The 27331-nt window shown below is 41.1% G+C and overlaps 1 protein-coding gene across 18 annotated transcripts in view; it reads left to right on the plus strand.

Annotated features, from left to right (window-relative positions):
• Window positions 1-27331, plus strand: part of KCNMA1 (potassium calcium-activated channel subfamily M alpha 1) — a 696711-nt gene that overhangs the window by 543781 nt on the left and 125599 nt on the right. For all 18 annotated transcript variants that reach the window (XM_054689909.1, XM_054689921.1, XM_054689920.1 and 15 more), the window contains 3 exons: window positions 1601-1710; window positions 13678-13746; window positions 23070-23156. In XM_054689909.1, coding sequence (XP_054545884.1) covers window positions 1601-1710; window positions 13678-13746; window positions 23070-23156 — 266 coding nt within the window. The remainder of the gene's footprint in view (window positions 1-1600; window positions 1711-13677; window positions 13747-23069; window positions 23157-27331) is intronic.

A 27331-nucleotide genomic window follows, 5' to 3' on the forward strand; every position in this document is an offset into this window, starting at 1 on the left:
CTTTGCTTATAAAGACAAGGGTATCTTTTATTTTTTTAAAAAAATGGTGAAATCTTATGATTCAGGGAAATTAAAAAGTTTGTTCTCAGCTAAATACATTGTGGTTAGCTCTAAAAACCATACAGTTTAACAACAGAAATGGTTGAGTGCTATTTTTTTTTTTTTTAAATCCCACTCTGGGGAAAGCCAATTTGTAGATAAACACCCCATACCCAACAGCATTGTGTAGCTAATATCTAACGTGTGGGAGCAAGTTAGAAGCAGCCCAAACTAATGAGGTTAACCCACATAAACTTATCACCCAGACTGACCACAAAGTAGACAAATAGCATAGAAGCAGGGAACATTCAATTTATTTCTCAATTATCCCAAGATTTTGTATTCCAGATGTCACCAAGTAGACGGGAGGTGTGCATTTCTCACTATTTCCAAGTTTCTTTCAAGTGAATGTGAACACAGCATTTCCCCCAGTTCACTGACTTAGTTAGGCCATAGGCAAGATGCCTTTTAATTCAACATCAGCTCAAGAAGTTGGAAAGAGCTGCTTCCTCTTGGCTGAGGGGCTCCTTCCCAATCCACCCCCCCCCAACCCCACCTTAACCCAAAGTCGACCACATAGCCTGCCTGACTCCAGGAGTCTCCCAGAGGCCTCAGCACTCTAATTGTTGCTCATCTTCTAATTTTCAAAGATTGATTTCAGTGTAAAGTCCTTCCAGAGATGCTTCACATGGAGAAAGTTGTTGGGAAAACAATTTGACCTAGATTAATTAGAAAAAAACAAACACATTTTAATGAAGTTTGAGGTCAACATCTCTACAATTGCATTTTTCTTTTTGTGATATTCAAGGTAGGGTTGGAAAAATTGACTTTTTTCCAAAGTAAAAATAGATGTATCTGTATGCTTATTATAAAACAAGTACAGAAGTGTCTAGAGAAATCGTATCATTCTACCAGAGATAAGAGCTGTTAATGTTTTCATATGAAGTTCTCTATATTTCTATGCCTTTATAAGCATTCAGATAATTACAGAGCACTTTAAAAAATAAAATAAGACTATACACACTATTTAGTAATGGCCTGTTTTACATAACTTCTATATGAACACATAATATTTCACCATGATTTTAATTGTTTCTTTGTATCCCATTGTATAAATGCACCATTTGTGGCTATTTCCAAAATTCCATGAATGGAAAGGCTGTTCTTATATGTTTTCGTATACTTGTCTCCTTGTTCCTCTGTTATGAATACATAGTGTAAAAGAGTACGTATATTTTAATAAATATTGGTGCCAATAAAATTTGATAACCCAAAATTGCTCTCCATAAACTTACCAATTTTCCTGTCACCTACCTATATTGTGGGTTGGTACTTATGTCTCCACACCCTTGTAAATCATACAGGTGAAAAAAAAAAGTGGTGTTTTAGAGGGTACTTCCAATCTATGAATTTAGGGTGATGTGGCTGTCATTCTTAGATGCTGAAGGTCACCATCCCTTAACCACTGCATTTATTTGTTTGCCTGATGGTATAACTCAAGTTTCCTTTTTACAACCTACTGTCATATCTTAAATCTTTCTCTTGTGTTCTTTTCCCTTAGATTGAGGAAGACACCTGGCAGAAATACTATTTGGAAGGAGTCTCAAATGAAATGTACACAGAATATCTCTCCAGTGCCTTTGTGGGTCTGTCCTTCCCTACTGTTTGTGAGTAAGTGACATTTAGCCCTATGCTTTTTGGCTCTCAGTGATACTTAATATGCCCTTTGCAGGAAAGACACCCCCATTCTTCCCAACTGGGGCACTTTACAATTACCAGGGTGTCCCTTGTGCTTACCACGTGTGATGAACAGGGAGATGGGCACTTAGCTTGGTTCCTACCTTGCTGGCTTACTTTTCCCTCCTGTCTCAAGAATCTCAGGCTTGGATCCATATTTCCTGCATGTCTTGAATTATGTTCCTGTGATGCAGATACACATATGAAGGGTGGCATAAATCTATGTCTCTGATTTTACTAGGGCAAAAAGCAAATCTTGCCAGCCCCTTGATGAAAGGAATGTTTATCTCTGTTTCAATTAAGTCAGATCATAGAAACATCAGAGAGGCCACTGTTGAAAATGCTTTCACGATTTATATATGAAACATGGAACCAAATGTACTGGAAGAGGCCTTGAAAAAGTCCTTAGCAATTTAACCCCTAACATGGACAACTGGCATTTCATAGCAATAAGAAGATGTAGTTTCTCCTTATATGGGCTCAGCAGAATGGTTTTGAGCATGGGGTAACCTCAGCCTGTCGTGGCCCCTTGAAGTAGAACAAGTGATCACCTAAGGCACATGACCTCAGAGCTCTAGGTATCTGAGACTCCAAGAAAATTCACCATGACTGTGTCTCACATTCCCCACTTGGAAGCTCAGAGGTTGGGTTTTAAGTCAAGCAGGAGTTTTCTCCCATATGAAAACATGAGTTCCTGTGAATGCTGAAACATTGAGTCTGATCCACTGACACCTTGGCAAAGGATTTGATAAACTCAGTCTTGCTGATGAATGTCTGGGCACTCATTGGGATGAGCAAGAAAAATTGTTCCTCAGCACTGTCTGCCTGTCTACAAACCCAACCCACCCTCTCGGGAAAGGGAGGTCTGTGGAGGAGAGTCCTGGGATGCTCAGACTCCTCCGTCTCATCATTTTCTGTTCTGGCACAGTGGAGAAGGGACGAGCACCTAGTAGCCTGGTGTGTACCTGGAGACGCCTGTCTGTGAGCCAGCAGGTGCACGCTCTCTGTCCCCAGACCCCAAACCTAAGCCATGGAAAATGGTTTAGCTGTTTATTGCAATTTCTCACCCTGTCTCGAAGTGAAAGTTTAAATGCTAAATGGAGTGGAAAAGTGAATAGGTAATTGATTCGGAAGGAGTTATTTTCTGAAAATGGTTGCCCTATTGTAGCTACCATGTGTTCCTTCCTTTGAGGGCAATTTCTGCCACAGAAAGAAGTTCACCATTCAGAGCTATTGGATCCTGGCACACAGAGGCTGTCCTGGGAGATTTTTTCCACCTTGGAGCTCAGCCTGCCTGGGATCGAAAGCCCCAGTGGAATATAGTACTTAACACAGAAGTTGGTTCTATTAAAAGACAATTGAAGTCTCCTATGTCTAGTGTAGGGATGCTGAGCACACAGCAGAACCCCCAAGGCCTGGAGACATCTATGGCACTAGGGACAATAACAGGGGAATGATGAAGCCACTTTCCTGGGATGACAAGGGTTTCCTCTAACATTAGTGTCCCAGGGGACCCCTCAACTCTAGCAGGTCTTCCTGCTTCCCCCTGCTTCCTTGACACTGTTCCTTGGAATCAAGTCCCTTCATAATAAGGGGGTTAACTGGAGGGTTAAACTGCTTCCCCAGAAGCTGCAATGGGGATACCCCCGTGGGATAATTCAAGTCACGTATTTGCCCCATGCAGTATTTGATGCTTTAAATGTTACTTGCCAGTATTTTCAGAATAGGCAGGATGTACCTAAAAGCTAGATTTCTGGCCTCTCTTGAAAATCTGTGAAGCCTTCCATTCCTACCAAGAGCTAACTGGCCCAGATTACTGCATAGTAGGGATTGTATAGTTCTCTTCTCCTTGATGTCCTTACACTAGAGAGGGTTTGTGTTTCAATCCCTATGGTTAGGCCTGGCCCCCTAGACATTTGACTGTGTCAACTCTGGCCCATTGGGGCCAGCTCAGGAGCTAGGCACTAGCAGCTCCTAGGAGTGTCTCCATTGATTGGTTTCCATGTTTAGAACGTGTCCCAAGGAGGAGAAAGTCTCTCAGGCACCTCATTGTCCAAGAATTCAGTGTTTGTTCAGTATAGTTTCTGGAACACAAAATGACACTAACAGCCACAAACTTCTGATGTGAATGAGAATATGTTCAACTTGGTGCTATTATTCGTTTAACACAATGATACAGCAGAGGTAGAAATAATCAATAAAGAAAGGACATTTAATGAGATTTAGGAACATCCCAAAACATTGAAGCTCTCCTCAAGCATTTGATTATCTGGAGGCTTAATTATCTGTGTTTTCTACTTTAAATTAAAGAAAAGCCATAACTCAAAGTTACCAGCAGTTTAATGATAACACTCTTCAATTCAGGTTAATTAAAGCACAGCCGTAATTAGAGTGTAGTGTTGTATATCACAGGGCTGGCACATAAGTATTTTCATTACAGTAAGAATTGGCTATTCAATTTCAAGATGACATAAAGGACGCCAAAATATATTTTAAGCTGGTTCACGCAGAAGAAAAAGAATTGGGAAATATTCTGGGTATAATAAAGCACAGATAAAATATACAGATTTCCAGAGCAGTTTCTGTAATTATGCACAACATTAAAACAATATGCAGTCAATAATGTCTAAAAGCATGAAAAGAAATAAATTTGCTCTTCCCCTGGGCTGGCAGGGTGCCCCTCTGCAGGGCAGGATCACCTCACAGAGTTTTCTCAAAGGCTGGGAGAGTCACCCTATGAAAAGATAAGGGGGCAAGATAAATGGGAGAAATTTGAGCTAGTTTCTCAAGAGGATGGGTAAGGAGGAGAAGGACGACGGGAGGCTCCCCCAAGGCAGCTTTTAAAGCTTTTCAAAAGGAGAGATGCCTGCTCTGTAGACTTGCAGTCCTCTGCACCAGCTTTTGGCTACACCATGCATGTGACCCCAAGATGCAGTTTCATCCCCCAAACAGTAACTAACTGAGACGAAATGCAAAATCATTTCTAAATCCTTTTTTTTAGTGTGTTCATTTGATACTGACAACAATCCCATGATGTTCATATTAATACCGCTATCCTTGGTTTATAAACGAGGACACTGAGACTCAGTGGGCATTGGTGCCCCTTTCAAGGCCACCTAGCAGCTCAGTTAGAGAACCAGGACCTGCTGCAGGGGTCGCCAGCACTCGGAAGCTGTTGTAGTGGCTGTTAGCTGGCCAATTAAGATTCTCCTGTGGAGCAGATTAAGTGGAGACATTTCTTGGTGCCATTTTCAGATTTTAGTATCTGGTGGAAGGCCTGAAAATCTGCAATTTTTACCAACAAGTCAGGTGATTCTGATTTAAAGTGTGATGACAGGGGACCCTCACTGCCCCTGTCCTTCTGCACCACGGACTGGTAAACCTCTTAGGCTCAGTCATTGGAATGTTCTCTCTGATTGGAGCCAATCGTGACTCACAGGTGGGCCACATCTTGCAAGCTAACATTCAGAGTTGGGACTATGTCTGAGTACCCTTACCACCATTCCTTCCACAATGCAGGGTGTTCTGCAATCTCATAGGATTCTCATAGGAATCTCTACAATCTCATAGGAATGAGTCTGTGCTTTACCACGCCAGGCAAGCCACTGACTGTTGTCCCCAGTTCCCATACCTAATCCAAATCTGTACAGGAAAAAAGACATGGGGAGCAGAGCACTTTAATGCTGTAGGCCAGGCTTCCGCTGGGCATTTCAAATTTCTGACTGGGGAGAACAGATAAACATTCAGTCCTTTAAGCAAGAGAAATGGGGAAGCAAGACCATTCAGGATGCAGTCCTCAAGGAGGTTCCTTGACCTGTTGGGGATCACGATGGGTAAGTTCTGAACCTTCCTTAGGATGCCTATAGGTTATTCCTTTTAAGAATCATTGGCACCTGGGCCTCTGCTGCTTGCAGCCTCTGCAGTGCCGGTTCGATCCCCGGCTGCCAAGCGAGGGTCCCACATGGCACACAGACCTCTCCTGCCACCCGCTGCTTCCCTCAGCAGTGTACTTTGGTCCTTCTGCCTGCTCTGCTCCCCGCTCTGGCTCTGGAGAATTGTCTCACCCTCCCGCGCTTCTGACTGTACCCAGTGCATGTATAAGTAAATAAATAAATCTTAAAAAAAATCAGCAGCACCCCTTGGTATGTATAACTGGCTTGCCCCTGGATCTGTGTGGCTGTAACACCAAGACTTAGTTGCTTTGGGATCTGAAGGAGAGGGTGCCTTCTTTTGATCTCTGCAACCAACAGCCCATTAGCTCTCTTTTCCTCTCACTCTCCACCTTCTTCAGTTGGTGACTATGGAGGGTAAAGGTGGCCAGTGCCAAGCCTTCAGGAAGTGAGGGACAGGGATTTGAGGCCATACTTGCTGCTAAAGGGTCCTGATTTAGGATGGTTCCTATAGGGATCATGAGCTGTGGTGTTAAAAAGGCTCAGGGCCAAAGCCCCAGATAGACCCCTTGTTGGATATGTGATTTGGGATAAGGTATTTGAGCTCTGTGTGCCTCCTTCCTTTGATCACTACCAGCTGCCTGACCCTCAACTCACTGCTTACTCCGGTTTGCTCATCTCTGAAATAGGAATGGTATTACTTATCTCTCAGTACTAGCTAATGTCCTTTTCCCTTGTCCTACTTCTCCCACCACTCCTCTGCCCATCAAGTTACTTCCAGATTATATTTACTTCTACTATTTAGAAAATTCTGCCACCAGTCACCAGCCAGTAAATCAACTAAATATTTATTGAGTTTAGGATATTCTTGCTATTGTGCCAAGCATGATACCATCTCTAGAGGGACCTGCAGTTAGATTTGATCTAATATATGCATGTGAAAAGATGAAAAACGGTACTTGTAAATGCCAAGGAAAGCATTGCTTGTCTACAGCTGTTGCCTTCTGAGAGTTTGCAGTCTGGCTAAGGAACATCACACCCATCCTCAAAGAGAGCTGAGCACCCATTGATCAGTGCCTGATGGATGAACACCTTTGGAGACAGATTCTGAGAGTGACAGGGAAAGAGAGCCTATTGAGGCTGGGGGTATCCAAGGGAGGCTTCCTGGAAGAGATGTCACTGAGGTTGGATTGAGGTTGGGGATAAAGAGGGATGAAATAATTCTAAGTGGCTAAAAAAAATCAGGAGTCAGGGAGTCACATGGTATCACACAGAACTCTCTGAATACCCAGGCTTTTTTGAGATTTTCCAAGGAGAACACATTGATTTCCCCTTTAGAGGGAGAAAAATACAAGTCAGATTTCTTTCGACATGTGATGTTTTTAGGCGGAAACAGCTGTAGTGTTTTTATCATGAGACTTGCAAACTTGAAGATGCACCCCCTGCCTCCAGGTAGGAAAGTCAGGGCAGAGGGAGAGGAGGGAGGGAGGAGGGAAGGAGAAAACCCCAGGTTCAGAGCCTGGGCCACTACCAGAACACTGCATGCCAGGCTCTGCATCTCACAGCGAGCACATTAAGTCAGTCATTCATCACTTGCAAAATATAAAAGCTTAATTGTATCAGGTTTTACAGCTCAGAGGGGATTAGGACAAAAGATGTATTTATAATACAGTGTGTGTCTCTCTGTCCCCCTGCAGCTGATGGAGCAGTTAAAATTCAGATTTGACATGGAGTATTTAATGCCTGGGTAACTCTTGGGGAAAAGATCAGATCTTCCCCTGTGCTAAAGGGCAGAGTTTCGACCGCCAAGTCCAGGTGTAAGCATGCTGCTTTTGTGCTAGTCCAAGTACGTGGGGAGGGGAGATTCTTCATCCACCTGGATTGAGGGCCCCTCAAATTCAGAAAACCATGTTCTCGTTCTGTGTTGTTTTGCATGGACAGATCATTCCAGTGAAACCACTGGACAGGAACTTAAAATTTAAAACCACCTAGAGAAAGCTGGGCTCTTTATGCTGTGAAAACCAGAGCTAGTTTAATGTGAGCTCTGTGAAATCATTAGGTTTTAGGGAAAGACATCCAAATTTCAAGGTGGAGCAGAAAGAAACAAGCACACCCTTATTGTTATATGGTAGATTTATTCAGCCAGTCTGCATGAATAAACATTTTATGAGACTTAAGGAGAGACTCATACCTCAAATTAAAAAAAAAAAAAATTCTCAAAGAACTGGTCCTATCCATCCACTTATTTTGGGAGTGTTGCAATTGTAACTAAATATATATATCAATGCAGATAGGAATACAGTATTTATAATTATTTCTACTACAGGGACCCAGAAGGTGACCAATAACCTTCTACATGTTTGTGAATAAATTACTGACCATAAAATCTATTAAGCCTTTAATTGAAGCTTACAGAGGCAGTGGTGGATCTAGAATTCTCTACAAGCAGGGTCAGGAAGGGAGTCGAGTTAGAAAAGGGATGAATGCCAGGGGCTAGACTTCGTACTGGGTATACAGAGTAAACACACAATTTTTCCTTTCATTGTATATTTCTGATTAATAATAATAATAACAGAAAAACTTCCTAAAAATGCATTTATTCACATTTTAGGCAAATGCTAATTTTCCCTATCAAAGGGTGTAATTATTTTTAAATTCATGTTACATAGCTTATGGGGATGTGTGTGAGTGTGTGTGTGTGTGTGTGTGTGTGTGTGTGTGTGTGTGTTTAAGGTTGGGGTTGTTCCAAAACTTTCATACTCCTGCACTGTCAAATCTTTTGAGAAATGGAATCTGTGCAACATCTTCATGAACATTTTAAATCACTTTTGTTTTCTTGGTGCCAGAGCCTTACAAATCCTGCTGTTCCAAATTTTCTTTAACTAGATGTTTCCATTTCAAGAGTCTGTCATTTTAAATCAAAGCTCTAAATGAGAATCTTTTTCATTCTATCCCTAGATTCTTTAGATCTGGTTTCCCAATATGCAGTATTTACATTCGCATCTACTCTGATTACAAGTCAGCCTGACATTCCTGGGGGGCTTGTGCTAGGTAGAGCTGGGTTTAGAGGGCACAGTAAGGGCTGCCTGCGTCTTCTGTGCTCACCCACCTCACCTGAGGTGAGTCATCTTCAGCCGCCCCAAACCACATCTTTTCATACTCTTTCTGAGCATATTATAGAAGGTGCAATCTCTATGACAGGTTTCTGTGCTTAATTCACACAGCAAGCAATCTTACTAGTCAAGGGGGTGATTTAATGGCAAGAACAATTTATTTCCCTCTGGGTAGGTAGAAACAGTTGGACTCTAATTCTTAAGAGCCTTTGTTCAGGAACATCTGGGTTGAAACTACTGTAGTTAACAGATGATGTTGGCAGTAAAAAAAAAAAAAAGGCATTGTAATGTCGTTGTCAAATTTGGTAGACCTCTACTTAATAATTATCAAGAAAGCAATCTAACTTGTTATTGCAACAGTTTTATTGCAGATTGCTGGTTTAAGACCTTTTTGTGACAAGTGACTTTTTTTTTTTCCAGGAAAGAAGTCATTTCTAGTCCCCTGTAATTATTTTTGCAATTGGCAACAACTTCCTGCATTGGACATACTGGGACATTTTATTTTAGAAACCAAGAATTGATAACTTATGACTGATTTTTCCCCATGTATCACATAGAAGACTTTTTTGCTTCCTCCTATCCTTTACCTCGCCCTAGCATCCTTTCTCATCCCACCCAAGTCTTGTAGACACTGAGATGCCATGGAGTGAGTAAAATCATAAAAATGACTAGAAAGCCTGGATGAGCAAAGCCCATTTTGCTTTACAAAGTGGTGTCTAATGATGCAAGAAAATATTTAACTTCAGGATATTAATTCTAGGTTGTTTGAGGCTTACTCTTGGGAATGAATCCCTTATAACAGGATCTGTAGAGGGTATCCAGGATAGAGATTTCAGTCTGTACCTTAGAATTGTATTTACATCTTCACCTAGTGGACTGAGGGCTGAAACTAAATTCCCAGAGCATATCAAGGTTGCTATTTCCTTCTACACCTCTTTTTCTCAATCTTTCTGCTTCTGTTGAGTAAGACAAGAAGCACTTTGTTTCATGATTCTACACTTGTTTCCTTCCCTTCTCTGCTAATCTAGACTCTCCTAGTTTATCAATTTATCTTTGCTATATCATACCAGCAACTTAGGAAATTCTGCTCACTATTCATTCATAATATATTTAATCAGCACTTATTAAAAGCTTACTTTTTTGCATTGTGCTCAATGCCAGATAGACAAAGCATGGCTCTTGCTTTGAAGAAGCTCAATCTAGGGGGCTGAGTGATGAGCACACACTGAGCACCACACTATAATGTAGCCAGTCCCCTCTTTACTCTTCCACATAGCACCCCCACTAGGTGCAGCCTAAGCTCAGCAACCTGATATTGGCCAATTCCCTATGGAATAATCTAAGGAAATACCTGATTTAACACAAGGGGGGACACTGTGTTAAACTATAGTTATGTTTCCAGCATAAATTGTAAATTACTTAAGATTTGTATTTAGTAGACATCCAGAGAAAGCTTCTTAGAGCAGCTGTCAAAAACTTAGATGCCTCTAGGCGATAGGCAAATAGCAATAAAGAGTAAGATGTCTGAGTAATAGGGAGTGGTGGGGACTGTGGCACAGTGAAGATTATGAGTCCCATTCAGAGGGATAAGTGCTTCAAAACTCCAGAGTCTTTTAGACATTTAGAAAATGTGCCTCTAATGTGGCCACATCTGATTTTCAAGGAAAACTGAAAAGATAATTTTTATATGAAATGGCTTATTATTCTCTAATTCCAATTTTTAAAAAACACTGCACTTACCAACAGAATATGTGTGCATATTGGTCTTGTGGCCACCCCTTCATTTCCTCTGTTTTTATGAGAAGCATCTGTTAATCACACTGTACTGAGACTTGAGTTCCACTTTCAGCATTACTACACAAAATCCGCCTTAACCTTGAACAACTTGCTTGATTTCTGCTTTTTTTTTTTTTTTTTTTTTACGTATTTGACATTTGACATTGAGCTTGTCACTTTCCAGCCTCTTTGGACCTTGAATTTTCTACTGGGCAGTGCTAGCCAATCTTGAAGTTCCTGAATCTGAAAGTCTGTGATGTGAGACTTGGCAGAGAATCACATTGTTTTCATCATTCTGTACCTCTTCTCTCTGTTCCTTTGGCCAGCAAGCAAAAGTCTTATTTTGAGTGAAAGTGTTTTTTAAAAGAGGCTTCTATAAGGCAGTTTAGAGTTACCTTACATATGGATTTGAAAGTTGTAAAAGAAAACCCAGAGATCTGTTGTTCCACCCCCTGCTAGGTAAGGAATGTACACAAGGCCACTTAGATTTTATCGATTTTGCTGCATTAGAAAACTCCTTTCTTTTTATATCTGGTTGGTAAATGGTATTGCAGGAGCTAGGAACACATCATTTATTACTATGATCCATTTCTTCTCTTCTCACCAGTAGGATCAGATCCTTTTAAGCAATTAAGATCCTTGATTCCATGAACCACCAGAGTCCCAAATCATTGCTCATGGAATATCAACAAATTGGCCTTTTCATGATCCAGGCTAACTTAAGGTCAGCCTTCTCCTTGAGTTTTTGGCATTTAACTGCTATTCACATTAGAAAGTGGTTACTTAATCTGGTAATTTGGTTCAACAAACATTGCATAAGCTATCTGATATTTTAAACAATTTAAGCACAGAAGTAATAGCCCCATAAAGGGTGCATGCTAGTAGTGCTCTATGGGATATAAATTAAGAAGAGCATTTTTCCAGCTGTAGTTGGATACATGGGTTGATATTTCAGCAAACTGCATAATCAGCACAAAGTCCAAGTCATTAGTGTTTGTTGGCAGGAATCAGAAAACCTGCAAATCACCAGAAGAGCCCAAGTACACTTGCATGGAAGTGGTCCTTTGAAATCTGTCTGTCTGTTGACAGCAGTACTTGGGGACCAAGGCCTCACATGTAGGAATGAGCGGTCGGTCTCATTCCCATCAGATAGCTTGAGACCTTCCCTAGCATGTTACCTGCAAGCAACACATCCACATGTCCAGCACACCTGGTTATGCCTGATTTCTATTTAAAGCTAACCAAAAGCCTCCTATTGCACTTGAAATAGACTGAAAACCCCTTGCTGTGTCCATCAAAGTCTTCACTATCCTGCTCTCACCTGAACTGATCACCATCTCTGTCAGCATTGCTCACTGAGCTGCAGCCTAGCTGGCCTTATTGCTGTCCCTAAGGCTCTCTAGCTCCTTCCTGCCTCAGGACCCTGCACTTGTGGTGTCCTCTTCTTAGAAGGCTCTTTCTGCAGACCCCCTGCCTCTTTCCATCCTATTCTGGTGCTCTGTGCTCTAGTGTCACCTCCTGGACCAACATAGATGACATACCTTCTGGTACTCTGTCCTCTTAGGTGTTATATTTTCTACATAGTACTTTCTATCATCTGAAAAGTTATTATGTATTCACTTGTATATTTGTTTATTGCCTGTATTTCCCAATAGAAAATAGTGGATGAAGATGTCCTTCAAGGTACAAGGACAAGTACATGGATTTTCTGTACCTTACATACATCACCTATGATATAAAGATTTCAATGGAAATCTGAATAACTGGGGTAATATATCCATCTTAGGTATATTATGTGGATTAGGTGAGACCTTAGGGAGGCCCTCAACTGTGATTCGGCACCTTCTTCCCCTTGCAGTTTTTTCAGGTTCTTAAAACTTAAGTGATAATGCTCAGAGTGGAAACATATCATTCTTTTCTTTGTGAGTTTTTATTTATATGAGTATATATGTATATTTTCACCTAATTGCATCATGTCATTTGCATGTTTATGTTTGCATAATGTTATTTGTTGATCTTACACATTGTACTAGTCATCAAAAAGTCATTTTGAATGCTAATACCATGTTGTCCGATACTTTATTTAACCATTGCTGTATTATTGGACATTTATCAATAGATTGCTTTCAGTATTTTCATTTTGTACAAATAATACGATCTTAATATGTAAACATTTTTTATGCGTAAATATTTCGCTGAACCTTTGATCATTTTCTGAGAAAATGGGGAAGCCATTTGTTTACTGAGCTTCTCAGTATCCGTGGTTGCATGTATAGCAGTTTGGGGGATTGCAAACAAGTCCCATGTTCTTAGAGAAGTTACCCCAGTTGAGGAGACAAAGTTCAGAGACTCATGAAACCATAGGGAGCAAGCACAGCTAGCATAAAATCGACTAAAGCTAGGTGACATAGCTACAGACAGGGTGGAGAAGGAGTTCCCAGAAGTCAGAGGGTGGCAGTAGCTGGGAAGACCTCCAGGGGAGGTTAGCTTTGCCCTGGGCCTGGGAGCCTGGGTTAGGAGGAGAGGAAACCTGCTGGGGTAGAGATGCGGAGGCAGGAGCTGTCAGCCTCAAAGCAGCCTGGGCTGTGGGTGAGAGCACTGGGCAGATGAGGTGAGAGACAGCTTGGATGGAGTCAGGAGTGAAGGTGCCTAGTCACGTGCTGGGCACTTACATGGAGGCTAAAGATTATTGCCATCATTCTGAGCACACAGGGGTCTGCTCGGAACAACAATCTGAGCCATTTGTACAAAAGACCAAAATGGAATCCAAATAACAAGTCCAGCTGCTCCAAATACCTCCCTCCCCCTGCAGTTAACGTTTTACTACCTGACTGAGTAACTAATGAATCTGGCCCAGCATAAATCCCCCGGCACAAATCCCTGCTTGGGATCTGTGTCTAGACATCCAGACCTGAGTACAATTTTCACTTTGAACATTCAGCACCTTATCACTTGCAAATAATCAGGTTTGATGGGGAAGACACCCCTTGGCACAGTAACTATGGAAGGAAGGTCCCTGGGATAATAGTTGCATTAGGAGATGAAGAGGTTGTAACAGTGTTTGTTATGTGGCTCTGGTTATTCAGAAGCACTGACTGGGAGGTTTCTCCATCTCATTGCAGGCTGTGTTTTGTGAAGCTCAAGCTCCTAATGATAGCCATTGAGTACAAGTCTGCCAACCGAGAGAGCCGGTAAGTTTGCTATGACTCAGGGGTCAGCTGACACTGGAGACGGTGAGAATGCAACCTGAGAACACGGAGTCCTCTTCTCCCCTCTTACACACTTTTCATTTGCTTGGAACCCTGATGCCACATTTCTGTGTCTCTACGGCACATTTCAGGACATGCTTCCCCAGACACTGACACTTCTGTCCTCAATGCACCTGGCCTCCGGAGCCCCATGGGCATTCAGAGAGTGTTTCATGGGGGAAAGGGAGGAGGCACTCATGCCAACTTGTACTTTGCACTCTCGAAGCATAAAATTGGGGCGGACCCCATCCTAAAAGCCCTTTTTTGCCCTCTGTGAGCAAAAAGCAGGTGGACTCTGGCCTTCTTTGCAGCAGGCAAGGGGCAGAGCTGTGATGGGAGATACCAGCTCTCTTGATAGCCAAATTACAAGCAGCCTATTGTGTACCATATGTGCTTCTCCCGGTGCAACTGAAATCCAGGTGGCAGAATATCAGCTTCATGTAAATTAGCCAGGAGAGCAGGGCTCAGAGGCAGGGGCTCTCTTTATTTATTTATTTTGCACTTAATTATGTACAAATCAGACTGATGAGGGACTGGGTCTGGTTGAAATAGATAACACCCCAGTCAATATATGAGTTCACGCTGGAAGAAGGCAGCATTACATTAACAAGGAATTTTGTTGATGGAGTACTGTATATATTATAGATAAAATAGGGATGATTTTTGCTCCCCAGTTCTTATCGATAGTTTTGTGAGAAAGGGAGCTCATTGAAAAATGCTCAGGCTTTTGTCCTCTAAAATGACATCCCTGGTTTGTTCCCAGCTAGAGTAAATAAGTCCTCCTGCAGAAATGTGGAGTGCAGCCTCCCTCCAACATGTGCCTTAATAACAGAGCAGAGTGCAGGGCAGGTCTCAAAGATTCCTGCTATCATCATTTAAGGAGTTTCCATTATCTGGATGAATGACTTAATAAAGCCAGACTTCCAAATGTACAATATGTGTCTCCATGACCAAAAAAACACTGGATTGGAAGCAAATCGATCCAATGTTTTCTGTTACCTTAACCACCAGATCAGATTACTCACAAAGTCAATCTGATCAAATGTGAAGCTATTTTGAAAATCCAAATCAACCAAAAGGAAGAAAAGACTGGTAGATTTGGTGGCCACATGTAGAACATGGCTGCAGCCATTCGCAAATATGTATATAGATATACATTTTTCTATCCCATGTTGGCAAAGTGAAGAATATTGTTTGCAGGAAAACTGAGAGTCCTGGCAATTCAAAGTAGCTGTTTCTGGGATCACCATTTGTTTATCTTGTTGCCAATACTTGCCTGTCCCTGTGTAGGGGAAACATGTATCCTGAGTTTTTGCAAATGATATTCTTCGTGTTGCCAAGTCAGTAAATCTCTGTGCACCTCAGTGTTATCTCTTTATCACTTTTGTGTATCTCTCAAAGAAGTGTCATGATGTGACTGATGCTGAATAGTGTCTCTCAACTCTTCTGGAATAATTTTCACAGCACCCTGAACCTTGACCACTCATCTCCCACCTGCCACCTTGCGGTCACAAGGAGGGAGAGAGAAAGGCTGTTAATGGTTCAGTGTGAATCCCCTGTCACCAGTCTAAGAAAAATAACTCAGAGCTTTCCCGGAAGAAAAATCTTTTTTTTTTTTTTTTTGAGGGATCTTCCAAGGAATTCACAAATCTGAGATGTTTTCAACAAAGCCGTGTTTGTAAACATAGGCAGTTTTTAGTTTTCTTTTTTTTTTTTTTAAAGAAATGGGCAAAAGAACTTGTTTGGCTTTGTTTTGGCTTTCTATGTGCAGTTGCCAGCTTTGATCTCAAATGTGGCTTGGTCTCAGTGTGGAAGCACATTGGTTCTTGTGGAAAAAGGTGTGTTTGAGGGAATGTGGATCATGCCTACGAGAAAACATGGTTAATATCAAAAGCAATGTCCATATTTAAAATAATTGAGATTTTTGACACTGCTAGATAATAATTTTGACTTTTGCCTTCACTTTAAAATTCCCTATTTCCAGTCCTTTCACATTTTCTAAGTCACCAGGTGTTAAAATTCAGAGAATCCTGCTTCTCCGTTCCACCCCCTGCCTCCAACCTATTTAACTCCCTCCTTTGTTGTCTCACCCCACGATACTGTTTCCATGCTTTGCTGAAAAACCTTGTTTTCACATGCATCCTTCGAATAATTTGAAACAAAGGTTTTATTCCTTCTTTCCTTCTGGTGTCAGTCAATTTATTATCAAATTGTTTGATTTTAAATTCTTTTCTTGTCGTTTTGCAGAAGCCGAAAGCGGTATGCACTCTTCGTTAACTTTCCTCCCAACCTCCACCCTCTATCTTCACTTCCAACCACAGGACTAACCATTTGTCAAGAATTCAGGAAGATAGAGATTATATATACATATACTTGTGTGTACATGTATATATAATCTCATTCCCTTGTGTAGTATATATCTATGTATTTTTACCTATTTTAAAACCCTCTCCACCCAGAGTACATAACATTGAAAGTAGCATATTGCTTTTCTTTGATTTGTTGATTCCTTTGATGACGCACTAACTTCTTTGCAGGAAACCTAAAAAAAAAAAAAAAAGTAGGCACCATCAATTCTGTTTTCAGATATGGCACCAATGATGGGAACAAGTGATATTAAAGTTGAAAAGGAGGACGTGTGTCTCCGGCCCTTGGTGTCTGTTTCTGTCCTGTCCTGCTGTGTCTCGGTGTCCACCAGACTCTGTGGGGCCATTTGTCTACATACCACATCCACATTCCCAGTGACCCCCTTCTCTCTGTGTCTGGTTTCCAGTTTGTAGAGCAGATTCATGTCCTTTTATCCACAAAACAGAGACCAAGTCCTTACACCTAACTCTTTCTTTCCACTTTCTTTGATGACATTTTGCCGATTTTATTTCTTAGGCAGTACTCAGTAAAGACTTGCAACACTGCTACTGAATCACCAGATTATCTCATTTGATTCACTCAATGAGTACTGTCTACGGAGATGAACTCATGGCTCTATTTTTTTTTTCCTAGCTTGTTTGGGCATGTTTCTCAGTAGGAAGTACCTCAACTTTCACCATGTGACCTCACCCTGTTTTGCTGCTATTTTATGTTGCATGAAGCATGACCAAATTGTCATCAATGACCTTTCTTTTTTTTTAACTTTTTGGGTTAATATTTCCAGTGTGGTTTTTCAGTAATGTTCTCTAAGACAGTATTGTTGAAAACATACTATTGAGATGCTCATATGTTCATCTTCTCAAGAGTTGTTTTTCTCTGTGGCTGTAATCACCATCATATGTTTGTGTTCGTATTTGTGTGTGTATGTGTGTGTGTGTGGTGTGTGTGTATGTATCTGGACCTCTTTCCAAAGTCCGATTCTTATGTTATTTTTTGAGTAGATGTGTGAAAATAGAGGTGGCTTCCTGACAGTTTGGTATTATTGATATGATCCAACTGCGAGAAGTTACTGCAACACTTTGCATCTTCAAAGGTCCACAGTGGTTGCACCTCTGCTCTTGGCTCTTGACCTTTGAGTCCTCTGATCTTGTGGTGAAGGCATGTTGTGATGAGGCATGACTCGTCCTGAAGTGTACCAGAAAGTCACGTGGCTTGCTCCCAGAACCAAACTTCCAGCATTATCCTCCCCCAAAGAACTATCTCTTCCCCTGCCCAGATGGCTATTTCCCTTATGTGCAAAATATATTTTAAAGTACCATTTCTAAAATTATTGAGATGGATTCGAGCTAAATAAGTCCTTGCTCGTGTCAATGGTGGACCGCGTGGTGGCTATTTGACTCTAACCAGCTGGGAGCAATCTTTATTATGCTGTCTTTGTGTAAGTGAACTTTGCTTAAGTATATCGAAGCATGGAAAACATAACTGTGTCTCTTCATACAATCTATAAGTAAAAGTGTGTGTGTCTAGTTGTGTGGGACTCCAGGCAACACGTATTTTGAAGTCCAGAAAAAATGAAAAGTTCCAGAAAGGCAATAAGATTTGAGATTTGGGTTCTCTGCAGGCTGTGCCCCAACATAGCCTGTAATGCAGGTTACTTGTACTTCCTGAGTGAGAAACAATTCGCTCAAAACCCTATCCAGTATCAATAGTAAATGACCTTGTTTGGTCCAAGAGGCCACTTGTTGGTGGTGTGATTCATCTGGGTACAGCATGAACAGAGGTCTTAGATACTGATTTTTCTCTTGTTCTGGTGAATGAAGTCCCATTAGCTTGCTAGACACAGATATAATTACCATGTTATCAAGTACAAGCTATAGTCTCATGTGAGTGATATTTTTGTAATTGCTTGGGGAATGGTACATTACACCTACCAAAATTTAAGGGGAGTGGAGAGAAATATGAAAAAATGTATCTTCATAATGGAGAAAAGTTTCCTTAAAAAAATCCACTTCAGCTGAATTATCAATTATTGGTTGTCTCCAAAATTACAAACAAGTATAGTTCATGACAATGAGAGAAAGAATCATGTTTCCCAGTTGTTGAGTCTAGTGATGGAGAAAGGGAATGAAGCATTTCCCTCTATTAAGCCCCAGATCTCTGACCTGACCAAGGTTCAGTAAGAGACACACACCACAGAACCTGGCACAATTGGAGGTCTCGAGCTCCTCTGCTGGAGGGACCTGGCAGGACAGGTCAACAGATCCTATACTCAACAGATCCCTGCTCAACAGATCCTATACTTAGGAACACAGATTTCAGCTCTACATGAGTAGTGTTTTTAATATTGCAGTCACTCCAACTCTGTGCTTTCTATTTTCCTAGCAACCATGTGTATTTGCGTATTTCTACTTACTGTGTCTGGGAGATTGTGGGTTCATTTGTTAACCTTCTCGCAGTAGTATGGACATTTTTTTGGTCGGTTTGACTGATGAGAATTGCAACTTAGACTTTGAAAGGACAGCTGTGATTACCTCTCTCCTTAGCAGAGAGAAAAGGAACAATTTTTGGAATTGACTCCAGTGGTATGTTTTAGCTTTTGTTTCTTTTCATTCAGCAAGTAGTTGAAAAGTGTCTATCGCAAGCAGGGCTTTATACTTGCTACTGTAAGAAACTTATTTACAAAAATAAATAAAATACAATCGTGGGCCTCCCCTGGTGGCGCAGCAGTTGAACGTTGGGTTGCGAGGCTGCCCGCAGCCTCTGCAGCACCACTTCGATCCCCGGCCACTGGCGAGGGTCCCACAAAAAAAAATACAATCGTGCTTTTTGTTACTCCTTAACTCAACTAATGGGTTCCCTACAGAAATACATATGTGCTTCATATAGTGGTGAGGGAACCAAGGCTAAGTCTAGATATGAATCTAGTCTGAGAACAAATGAAAGAGAGCAAGTATCCTTTGGGAAATTTGTGACTATCCAGATCACACTGGCCCCTTGTTGCCAGCTGTTGCTGAATGTTTGCAATTGAAATTAACAAGGTCATAGAAGAAAGAGGATTATTTATAGGTTCCTTGAAATGAGAGAAAGTCCACCTCTGCCAAGAAGATGTCCCTATTGGAATTCTGTTAATTGATATATGGGCTTTCTCTTAGAGATTTTTTTGATTCTTCACATGACACATCTTGAAGTTTATCTCTGATAAGCTAGTGAATTAGACAAAATTGGAGCCAGAGACTGATTTAAAGTGATGCACAGGGAGGGAGACTTTTGGCAGCCATGAGAACAAAACAAACTTAACATGGAATACTCTTTTAAGAGATCAAAGATCTTTGGAAAGATTTGCGTGTTCCCGTCGGGAGGTCAATAGCAAATTCTAAGGGTAGTAGGCACTCTGCAGGAAAAAACAAGTCACTTCTGTCTGGGAGCCTTATCTTTTCATGCTTTCAAAAAGAGGAAGATTAACACTATTTAAACTTTCTGTGTTTGGAATGTGAATAGAAGACTTAAAGTCTAAAATATCAAAAAGAGTAGTGTATTTCCTCAGAGTCTTTGGAACTTTGTACCTTGACGCGGGGAGTATTATGTGTCATGCTCCCCCAGAATCAGGGGCGCATGCTTCTTTCCAAAACCCTTAATTACATGAGTGAAATCCAGATCTCTTGCCTTCATTTGTCTCAAGAGCTGAGTTCCTTCTTTTGATTCCCATCCAGAAGACCGGCTTAGCCTGATCTGAATAGGCACAAATGATACAGCCTCACACCTCACATAGAGATGATTTCAATCCTCCCACCCCAGTCCAAGAGAGCAAGAGGGCCTCCTGGAATCATGCAGTCAGCGATATCCTTGGGGATACTTTTGGTGCCATAAAGTTTAATGGAGAAATCCTGTGCCGTGCAGCCAAAAGCCAATCCGAATTAGTCCATCTCCAGATGTTATGCAGGGATAAAATATTTTGCATAGTGCAGTGAGTAAAATGATCTTTCAATAAAAATAGGGTACCTCCTAAGTAGTTTATTATAATACCAAGGACAATATGGAAAACTGTAATGCTATGAGAAATTACCTATCTCTCATTTAGTTGTTGGAATTACCTTGCTTACTATTAATAGTAACCATGTATTAAGAACCTACTCTATGGTAGCACAAAGCATTTTAATTCTCGTAGTGACACTGTAAGGGTGTGAGTATTCATTTCATTTTCAGATAAGGAAAGTGAGACTTAGCTGTATCCATGTGGCCAAGGCCAGGCCCTGAACTCATGGGACTTGAGTACTTGCCTTGTTCTTGTACTTCTTCTTAACCCCCTGGTAGCAAACTTGAGATTTGAGCACAAACAAGCTTGCCATTGGTGCCTAGCATCTTTCCTCCCTATCACACTAACTTGACTAAAACAAGGTTGAAGGCTGTAATAAATTATCTCAGCCTGCAGCCTCTGGAATGACAATCCCCAATTCTCACTGTAGGCCAATTCTTGTTCACTGTTGATAAAGAACAAGGAAATAAAAAGAAACTTTTCATTGATAGGAACCTTGCCATCTCCGTATTCCCACCATGACACAGTGGGTTTTGATCACTGGAGTGCAATTAATGAAGCACGTAATGTAAAAAAAGGAAGTGGGGCTCTGTGCAAAGCTTGTTTTGTGCGAATATGTCACCTAGACATTGATGACTGTCAAATTTCTCCTTTTGAATTGCATTGTTGAAATCATGATAGGATTTTTTTTTCCACTCAGCTTATTTTACACTCTCATATGAATACATATCAAAATGTAGACTTTTCCAAATTGAAGACATTAGCTCCTCGATACTCCACAAGTACATGGAATTTTTCATGTATGTCCTTGTACATTATTCTGGATTATATAGTTCTTCACCAGTAACTTTACCTTATATGGACAGAGTACAGCCTGTGTGCCATCCATGGGACCAGCTAAAGAAAATCTGATAATTCCATTGAAAATAAAATATGCTCTTGGCTTATTTGGGGGCAATAATAAGTAGTAGAAAATAATAGCCAATATGCATTGAGCCTTCTGTGCCTTATCTCATTCTGTCCCCTAAGAAAGGCCACAATTACCACCATTCCCATCTGTTAGGTGAGAAAATTGAGTTCTAGGGAGGTTTAGTGACCCGCAGTCAGAAAGCTACTTCCTGGCAATGCTGGCAATTTGGATCCATTGTGTGGTATTGGCCAGGGCATGCAAGAACTGCCTCAAAGGAAAGAGGGTGTGAATGTGTGCAAAGTCCAGAATACTGCCTTTCTAAACATGACATTGGGTTAGCTTTAAGAAATGAATTCATTTAAACCTTAAGCTCTGACCCTTTGCCCCTCATGGTTGTGAAAAATCAGAGGACTGTTAAACAACATAAAGAGTTGGAGGGGAGCTGAGGAGATGTCTCCCCACACCCCTGCCCGTTGCCAGCTGGGCTCTTAGCAAAACCTGCGGTTTCCTGACTTCTGAGGGATCCCATTGCTGCCTGCCATTCTAGGGCTGAACAGCCATCTTCATAGATACTGGCGATTATTTAGCGTTAATAACAGCAATGGCACAGGATTGGCTTCCTTCTGTCAGGTCTCATTGTGGGTAATGGTGCTGTTCTTGTGACCACAACCATTATTTTGCAATAATGGTCCATTCTGGGCTTGCCCAAGAGAACAGAAACTCACCTGTGTCCTTCCTGTATAGCTATAGATGCATCACTCTGTCAGCCACACCACTTTTCTGGAATAGTTTTACCAACAGAAAAAGATTACATGTTAATTACCATCCTCCATTTTGATTGTTTTAGACAACTAGGGACTTCCTCTAGCCTGATTTCAAACATCTATTACCTTAAACACCAGCTTGTCAGATCAAAGAACATCTCTATTACTTCTATTGCTGCATTTAGACACCCTAAATTCCATGTCCATTAAACCCAAAGCCTCATCTCAGTCTGTGTAACACATTCCTGTATTCAGCTTTTGATCTGCAGAAAATTAAACTTGTTTGTTTCATCCATTTATTAGATTAGGACACATTTATCTCTTCTGTCGGTCCACATACAAATTGGTCTGCTAATCTATATATTCCACTTTGAACTAGGACAGTGTATATGTGGATTTATATTTTTTTGTAAGGGAAGGTTTTTTTAAGGGGTAATTTGCATTTGTTTTCTAATTACAATTGCCTCAATCAGAATATACTAGATGCACACCTTATCCAAACACTCCCTTCTGTTTTTTGTTTTTTTTTAAATAGCAGCCTGAAATCATTATTTCCAAATTCCTGCATTCTTCTTTTTCTCACTGTTTGGGTGTTTCTACATAGGCTGCACATGGAACCTACTTCCATGTCCTTATCAGTGTCATGCAGATGTTCTGTTTGCTTCTGATTGGTTATGGGTGTCTTGTACCATTCCCCGCAGTAATATGTGGTGTGTATACATGTATGTTTCCATATGCATATAGGGGTCCCATTAATGCTCTGTCATCTGGTGGAAAATTGGTGTAGCAATAGCTTTATTAATTAGACCAATTGCTTTATTAATTAGACCAATGTCACTCAATGATGGGCATCAACAGCAGTTTCCACAGGGTGGGATACATTATTACTTGCTTCAAGTCAGAAGCCCATGATGGCAGCCCTATTATGTAAACCTGGCCCTAAAACCTAAAACCTTTGATTTCCACAAATGGGAATATGCCAGCCTGGAAATTAAGCAGTAGAGCTTTATGATGGCATTATCCAACTAAATATGTACGACAGTAGAATCAGGCTCTCGACAAAAATCTTTGGGGACAGCATTAGACTAGTGGGGCCCCTATCAAATGAAGAATATGGTGTAGCCTTCAAGATTTTATTCAGAAAATGACCTTACAAATATGTCTTTTTTCTTTGTTTTTGTTCACTGAGCAGTATATTAATTAACCCTGGAAACCATCTTAAGATACAAGAAGGTACTTTAGGATTTTTCATCGCAAGTGATGCCAAAGAAGTTAAAAGGTAAGTGCTTATTTTAAGCTACCTTCCACTCTGGCCCCAACATAGGTATCTTAACCCATGGAGGTAGGCATGCTTTTCATATGTGGAGGACACTAACCTCATAATTCCTTAACAAGTCTATAAGGTGTCAAGTCTTCCAAAAAAGAGATTGTGCTTTCAAATGGACTCATGTTTATATAATCAATTTCATGTCTTTGGATGAAAAAATAACATTTTAGAACTATGAGGGCCTCATCAGCTGTGACATCATTTTTCCAAGGAAGGAAACTGAGGCTCAGTGAGCTGAAGTGATTCTTCATAACCCAAAACCCTATGTAAATAGGAGTTAATTGGACAACTGGCCTGTTGTCTCGTGATCCTTACTTAATGTTATCTGGGCAAACTTACTCCAGAATTACCATTTTCTACTTTGAATGCCAAATGGAATCTCAAAGGTTTGAATTAATTTCATATGAAATACTAAACTAGTTATATTTCTACTTGTGACCTTATAAGTAAATATTTGAAGTTGTCAAGTTCGGTTCTTCAGCCCAGGATTTCTTTGTTTCATCAAAGGCCACTTTTATTCATGTCCTTAAACCTAAGTACCCTAGACAATCATAGGACTCTTTGTAGAAGACCCTGGAATATTGTTATGTTTGATTCTATCCTGTGAACTGGGGAAATTTATGAGCAGAAAATGTGACACAAATGTGACATTCAGCTCAATGGTAATATTACAGACAGTGTTTTAAACATTTTAATAATAGGGACATTTAATTTAATTGGGACATTCTATAATTATTTACATGAGTCCATTGTCTTCACTTACTGAATCCCTACTCCAAGCCAGGTCTGTGCTAGTTGTTCTATATTCTTTATTGCTACTGCTCAAAATAACCTTACAAGGTAAGTCTTCTAAAACACTCAGGACTTTGGTTTCTTCATCTGTAATAGATAAATTTGTCCATGTCATCACAACACATAAGCAAATGCAGAGCCTGGTTTGGAATTGGTCTTTCCTTTTTAAAACCCACTTTCTACCAAATACAATAATACTAGCAAATTCTTAGGTAACATTTAAAAAGTGCCAGTACCATTCAAGGTACTAAGTACCAGGTATTGATGGATTCATTTAATTCCCTCACCAGCCTCCCGAGATATGTAGTATTCCCATTTCCTACATGAGGGACTGAAGCACAAGTTGGCTGACTTACTTACTCCCTCTGCTAGTGAGTATTAAAGAGAGGATTTAAAAGCCAGAAGTTCAGTTCAGAGTGTACACTGGAGGTGAGCTTGGTATGCTGAGCACACAACTAATATTGGTGACAATGGATGCTTATTATTTTCTTTTTCCTCATCCACTCTTACGAACTAGCCATATCAGTTATTAAAATTTTTAGAAAAAAAAAATGGGATGGGAAAGCCAAAGATAAAAAAATCTTTAAAGCTGATCTATTGAATGACAAATTTACTTCTGCAAATTGGAAAAGGATTGCCATTCCTGGGAGAGGAAAATCCCCTTACCCAGTTCATGGATCCTCACCGTTCTTCAGGAGACCCCCAAGAACTGGTCTCACCTGAGAGGAGAAAGTAGGGGTGAGTGGGACTGAAGCTCCCCATGCTTAGGTCTTCTGGAAGGAAAAGTCATGCTCGTGTCCAGACAGAAGCTGGAAGCAGCATCTTAGCTGCACACTCAGGGGGTGGGGAGCCCAGCGGCCCATAGATCACATAGATCCCAGATAGCAAATATAGCATGAAGCTCCCATTTGAGTAATTCTATTTCCTATTGCATCTCTCACTAATGAATGTCACAAATACCAGGCAGTCCAAAAAACAAATTACCTCCTATATTAGGGAGTGCAATATGTCTCATTTCAGTGCTTTATGGTATTCACAAATACTTGCTGACACAATCAGCTACAACACCAGCCTGTAATTTTCCATGGTGTGTGATGTGTCAGAGCAAATGTTGTCAGTTAGGGGATTTCAAATAGATGAAGACTGCAGAAAACCACAGAAAGGACATTGGAGATTTGAATGAAACTAAACAAGTTTTGTAAAAATGGAAAAGTAGATAATGATGATCTAGTATTGAGTTTGTACCCTTTGCTGCAAAAAGCAACAAAAGAAGTTAATGGATTCTATAGCTCATAGAAACTTACAGATGCTGTGTTGTAGGGAAAGAGGAGTAGAACTATCCATATGCACTCTTAGAAAGGTTACTTTGGGATGAACATTCAGGTTCTTGTCTTTCATGCCTTGCCACTGAATATTTCCTTTTAAAAATAACCTTGGCATGTAATCTTTATTTAATATCAGCATCACAAAGCCATGGCTCTGTGACTCAGTTTGATTTGCAGACATGATTCTTTAGAGTCACAATTAAAAAAAAAAAATGTTGCCAAGCTGAAAAAGTTATACACTTTTATGCAGAAATCCTTGTTATAGTTTCTCCTGAAAACTTCGAAGAACTAGCATTACTGGGCAGAATTCTCATTCATCAAATGTCTGTTGGTTGTTCACTTTCTAGAGCACTCTGTACTGGGCGTCAGGGAAACAGTGGTGAGCAATGGAGAGAAATCCCTGATCTTGTGAATGCACATTCCCAGGGAGGAGAGAACTGCAGTGGTTTATTCATAATGCAAAGAATTTATGTCACTGGCTCACTGATTCAGGTTCGGTATAAGTGATGGCTGCTCTGAGGGAGTGATGTTTGAGCACAGACCAAGGTGATGGGAAAGAGCCCATCACAGAAAGATCAGAAGGGAAGAGAACATGTGGTGGGAACAAGTTTGTTGTGTTCAGGGAACAGAAGGAAAGGAAGCGTGAGTGGAAGAGTTAAGTAGAGGGATGACATTGGGGAGAAGGTCAGGGAATGGTTTGTTATAAAATAGAGTCACTGATGGTTTAAGCTGGAGGACATAATCTGGTTTAGATTATTAAAAAAAAGTCTCTCCATCTGCAATGTAGAGAATGGAATGTAACAGAACAGGAGAGGAGGCCAGGAGGCCAGGAGACTGGTAAGTGACTGTGTCGTTTAGGTGAGAGATTGGACTAGACTGGTGAGTGGAGGTAGAGAGAAGTGAAACCAATTAAGAATATATTTTGGCGAGTCCAGGGCACTCACTGATGAACTGAGTGAGGGGGGAAAGAACAATCGAGACTACAGCCTGGATTTGAAGCTGATGCAATTGGGTGGATGGTGGCCCATCTTCCTTAGTTAGGGGGAGCAGGAGGAGGGGCAAGTTTGGGAGGCAGGGAATTAAGAATTCTATTTGAGCTAAGTTAAACTGTGTTAAATAGAAGAGATGTACCAATAGACACGCGAAGATGTCACAAAGGCAGTTGCAGCTAAGATTCTGTAGTTCTGGGGAAAGACACGGGGTAGAGATATAAATATGGGTGCCGTGTCAATGAAGGTTCTGGAAAGAAGCATGTGATACTTTAATGGGAACAAGGAAGAAGGTTTATGAGGAGACTCTGTAAAGTTGTTGGCAGAGGATTAAGGAAAGCTGACAAGAGATGGCAAGAAAGTAGAGCCGCTCTCAGCCAGAGCTCAGCAGAATCATAAAGAGGGAGCGCTGTCAGAACCCGGTGTGAGAGGTTGCAGTGTAGGAATGGCTGCCTGGAAGGAGCTGCTTCCTTCAGTAGAGAAATGTTGACCCTATCATTTCATGACCTGGTGAGGAGGAATTCATCTCTTCTCACCACTGGCTCTCCCATTGGCCAAACACAATGAGAAACCAGAGAACAAACAAGGCAGCCTTGCAGGATGTGGGACTGGTCTTCCTGATGACGTATGTGGCAGGGTCACCAGCCAAAAGCTGCTGGAGGAAAGGGTGGTGTGAGTGGGAGAGTAGGTGGGGAGCCAAATAGGGAGGGAGGGTTGAGGCAGGAGAAGGAGGTCCAGAGTAGATCCTGAAGAGTGTAGAAGGCCCCAGAATATATGCCCATTGTTTGCAAGTGAGATCAGTCAGCACAGTTGTGTTTCCTTTCCCTGGCCACACTTGGCTGCTCAGGTCAGCTGTATAGTCACGTGGAGCTCTGCCAGGTGAGCATGAAAGAGGCAGAAATAGATGGCGAAGAGAATGGTGCTTGCTTGAACTGCCACTTGGAAAAATTCAACTGGAGCTGAAATCCTTTGCTCCCCTCCCACCCCCATTTGGGTGCTATGTCTCCAGTCACCTGAGACC

Source organism: Talpa occidentalis, unplaced genomic scaffold (assembly GCF_014898055.3).
Source record: "Talpa occidentalis isolate TD23 unplaced genomic scaffold, MPIMG_talOcc4v2.1 talOcc4.8, whole genome shotgun sequence".
NCBI lineage: Eukaryota > Metazoa > Chordata > Mammalia > Eulipotyphla > Talpidae > Talpa > Talpa occidentalis.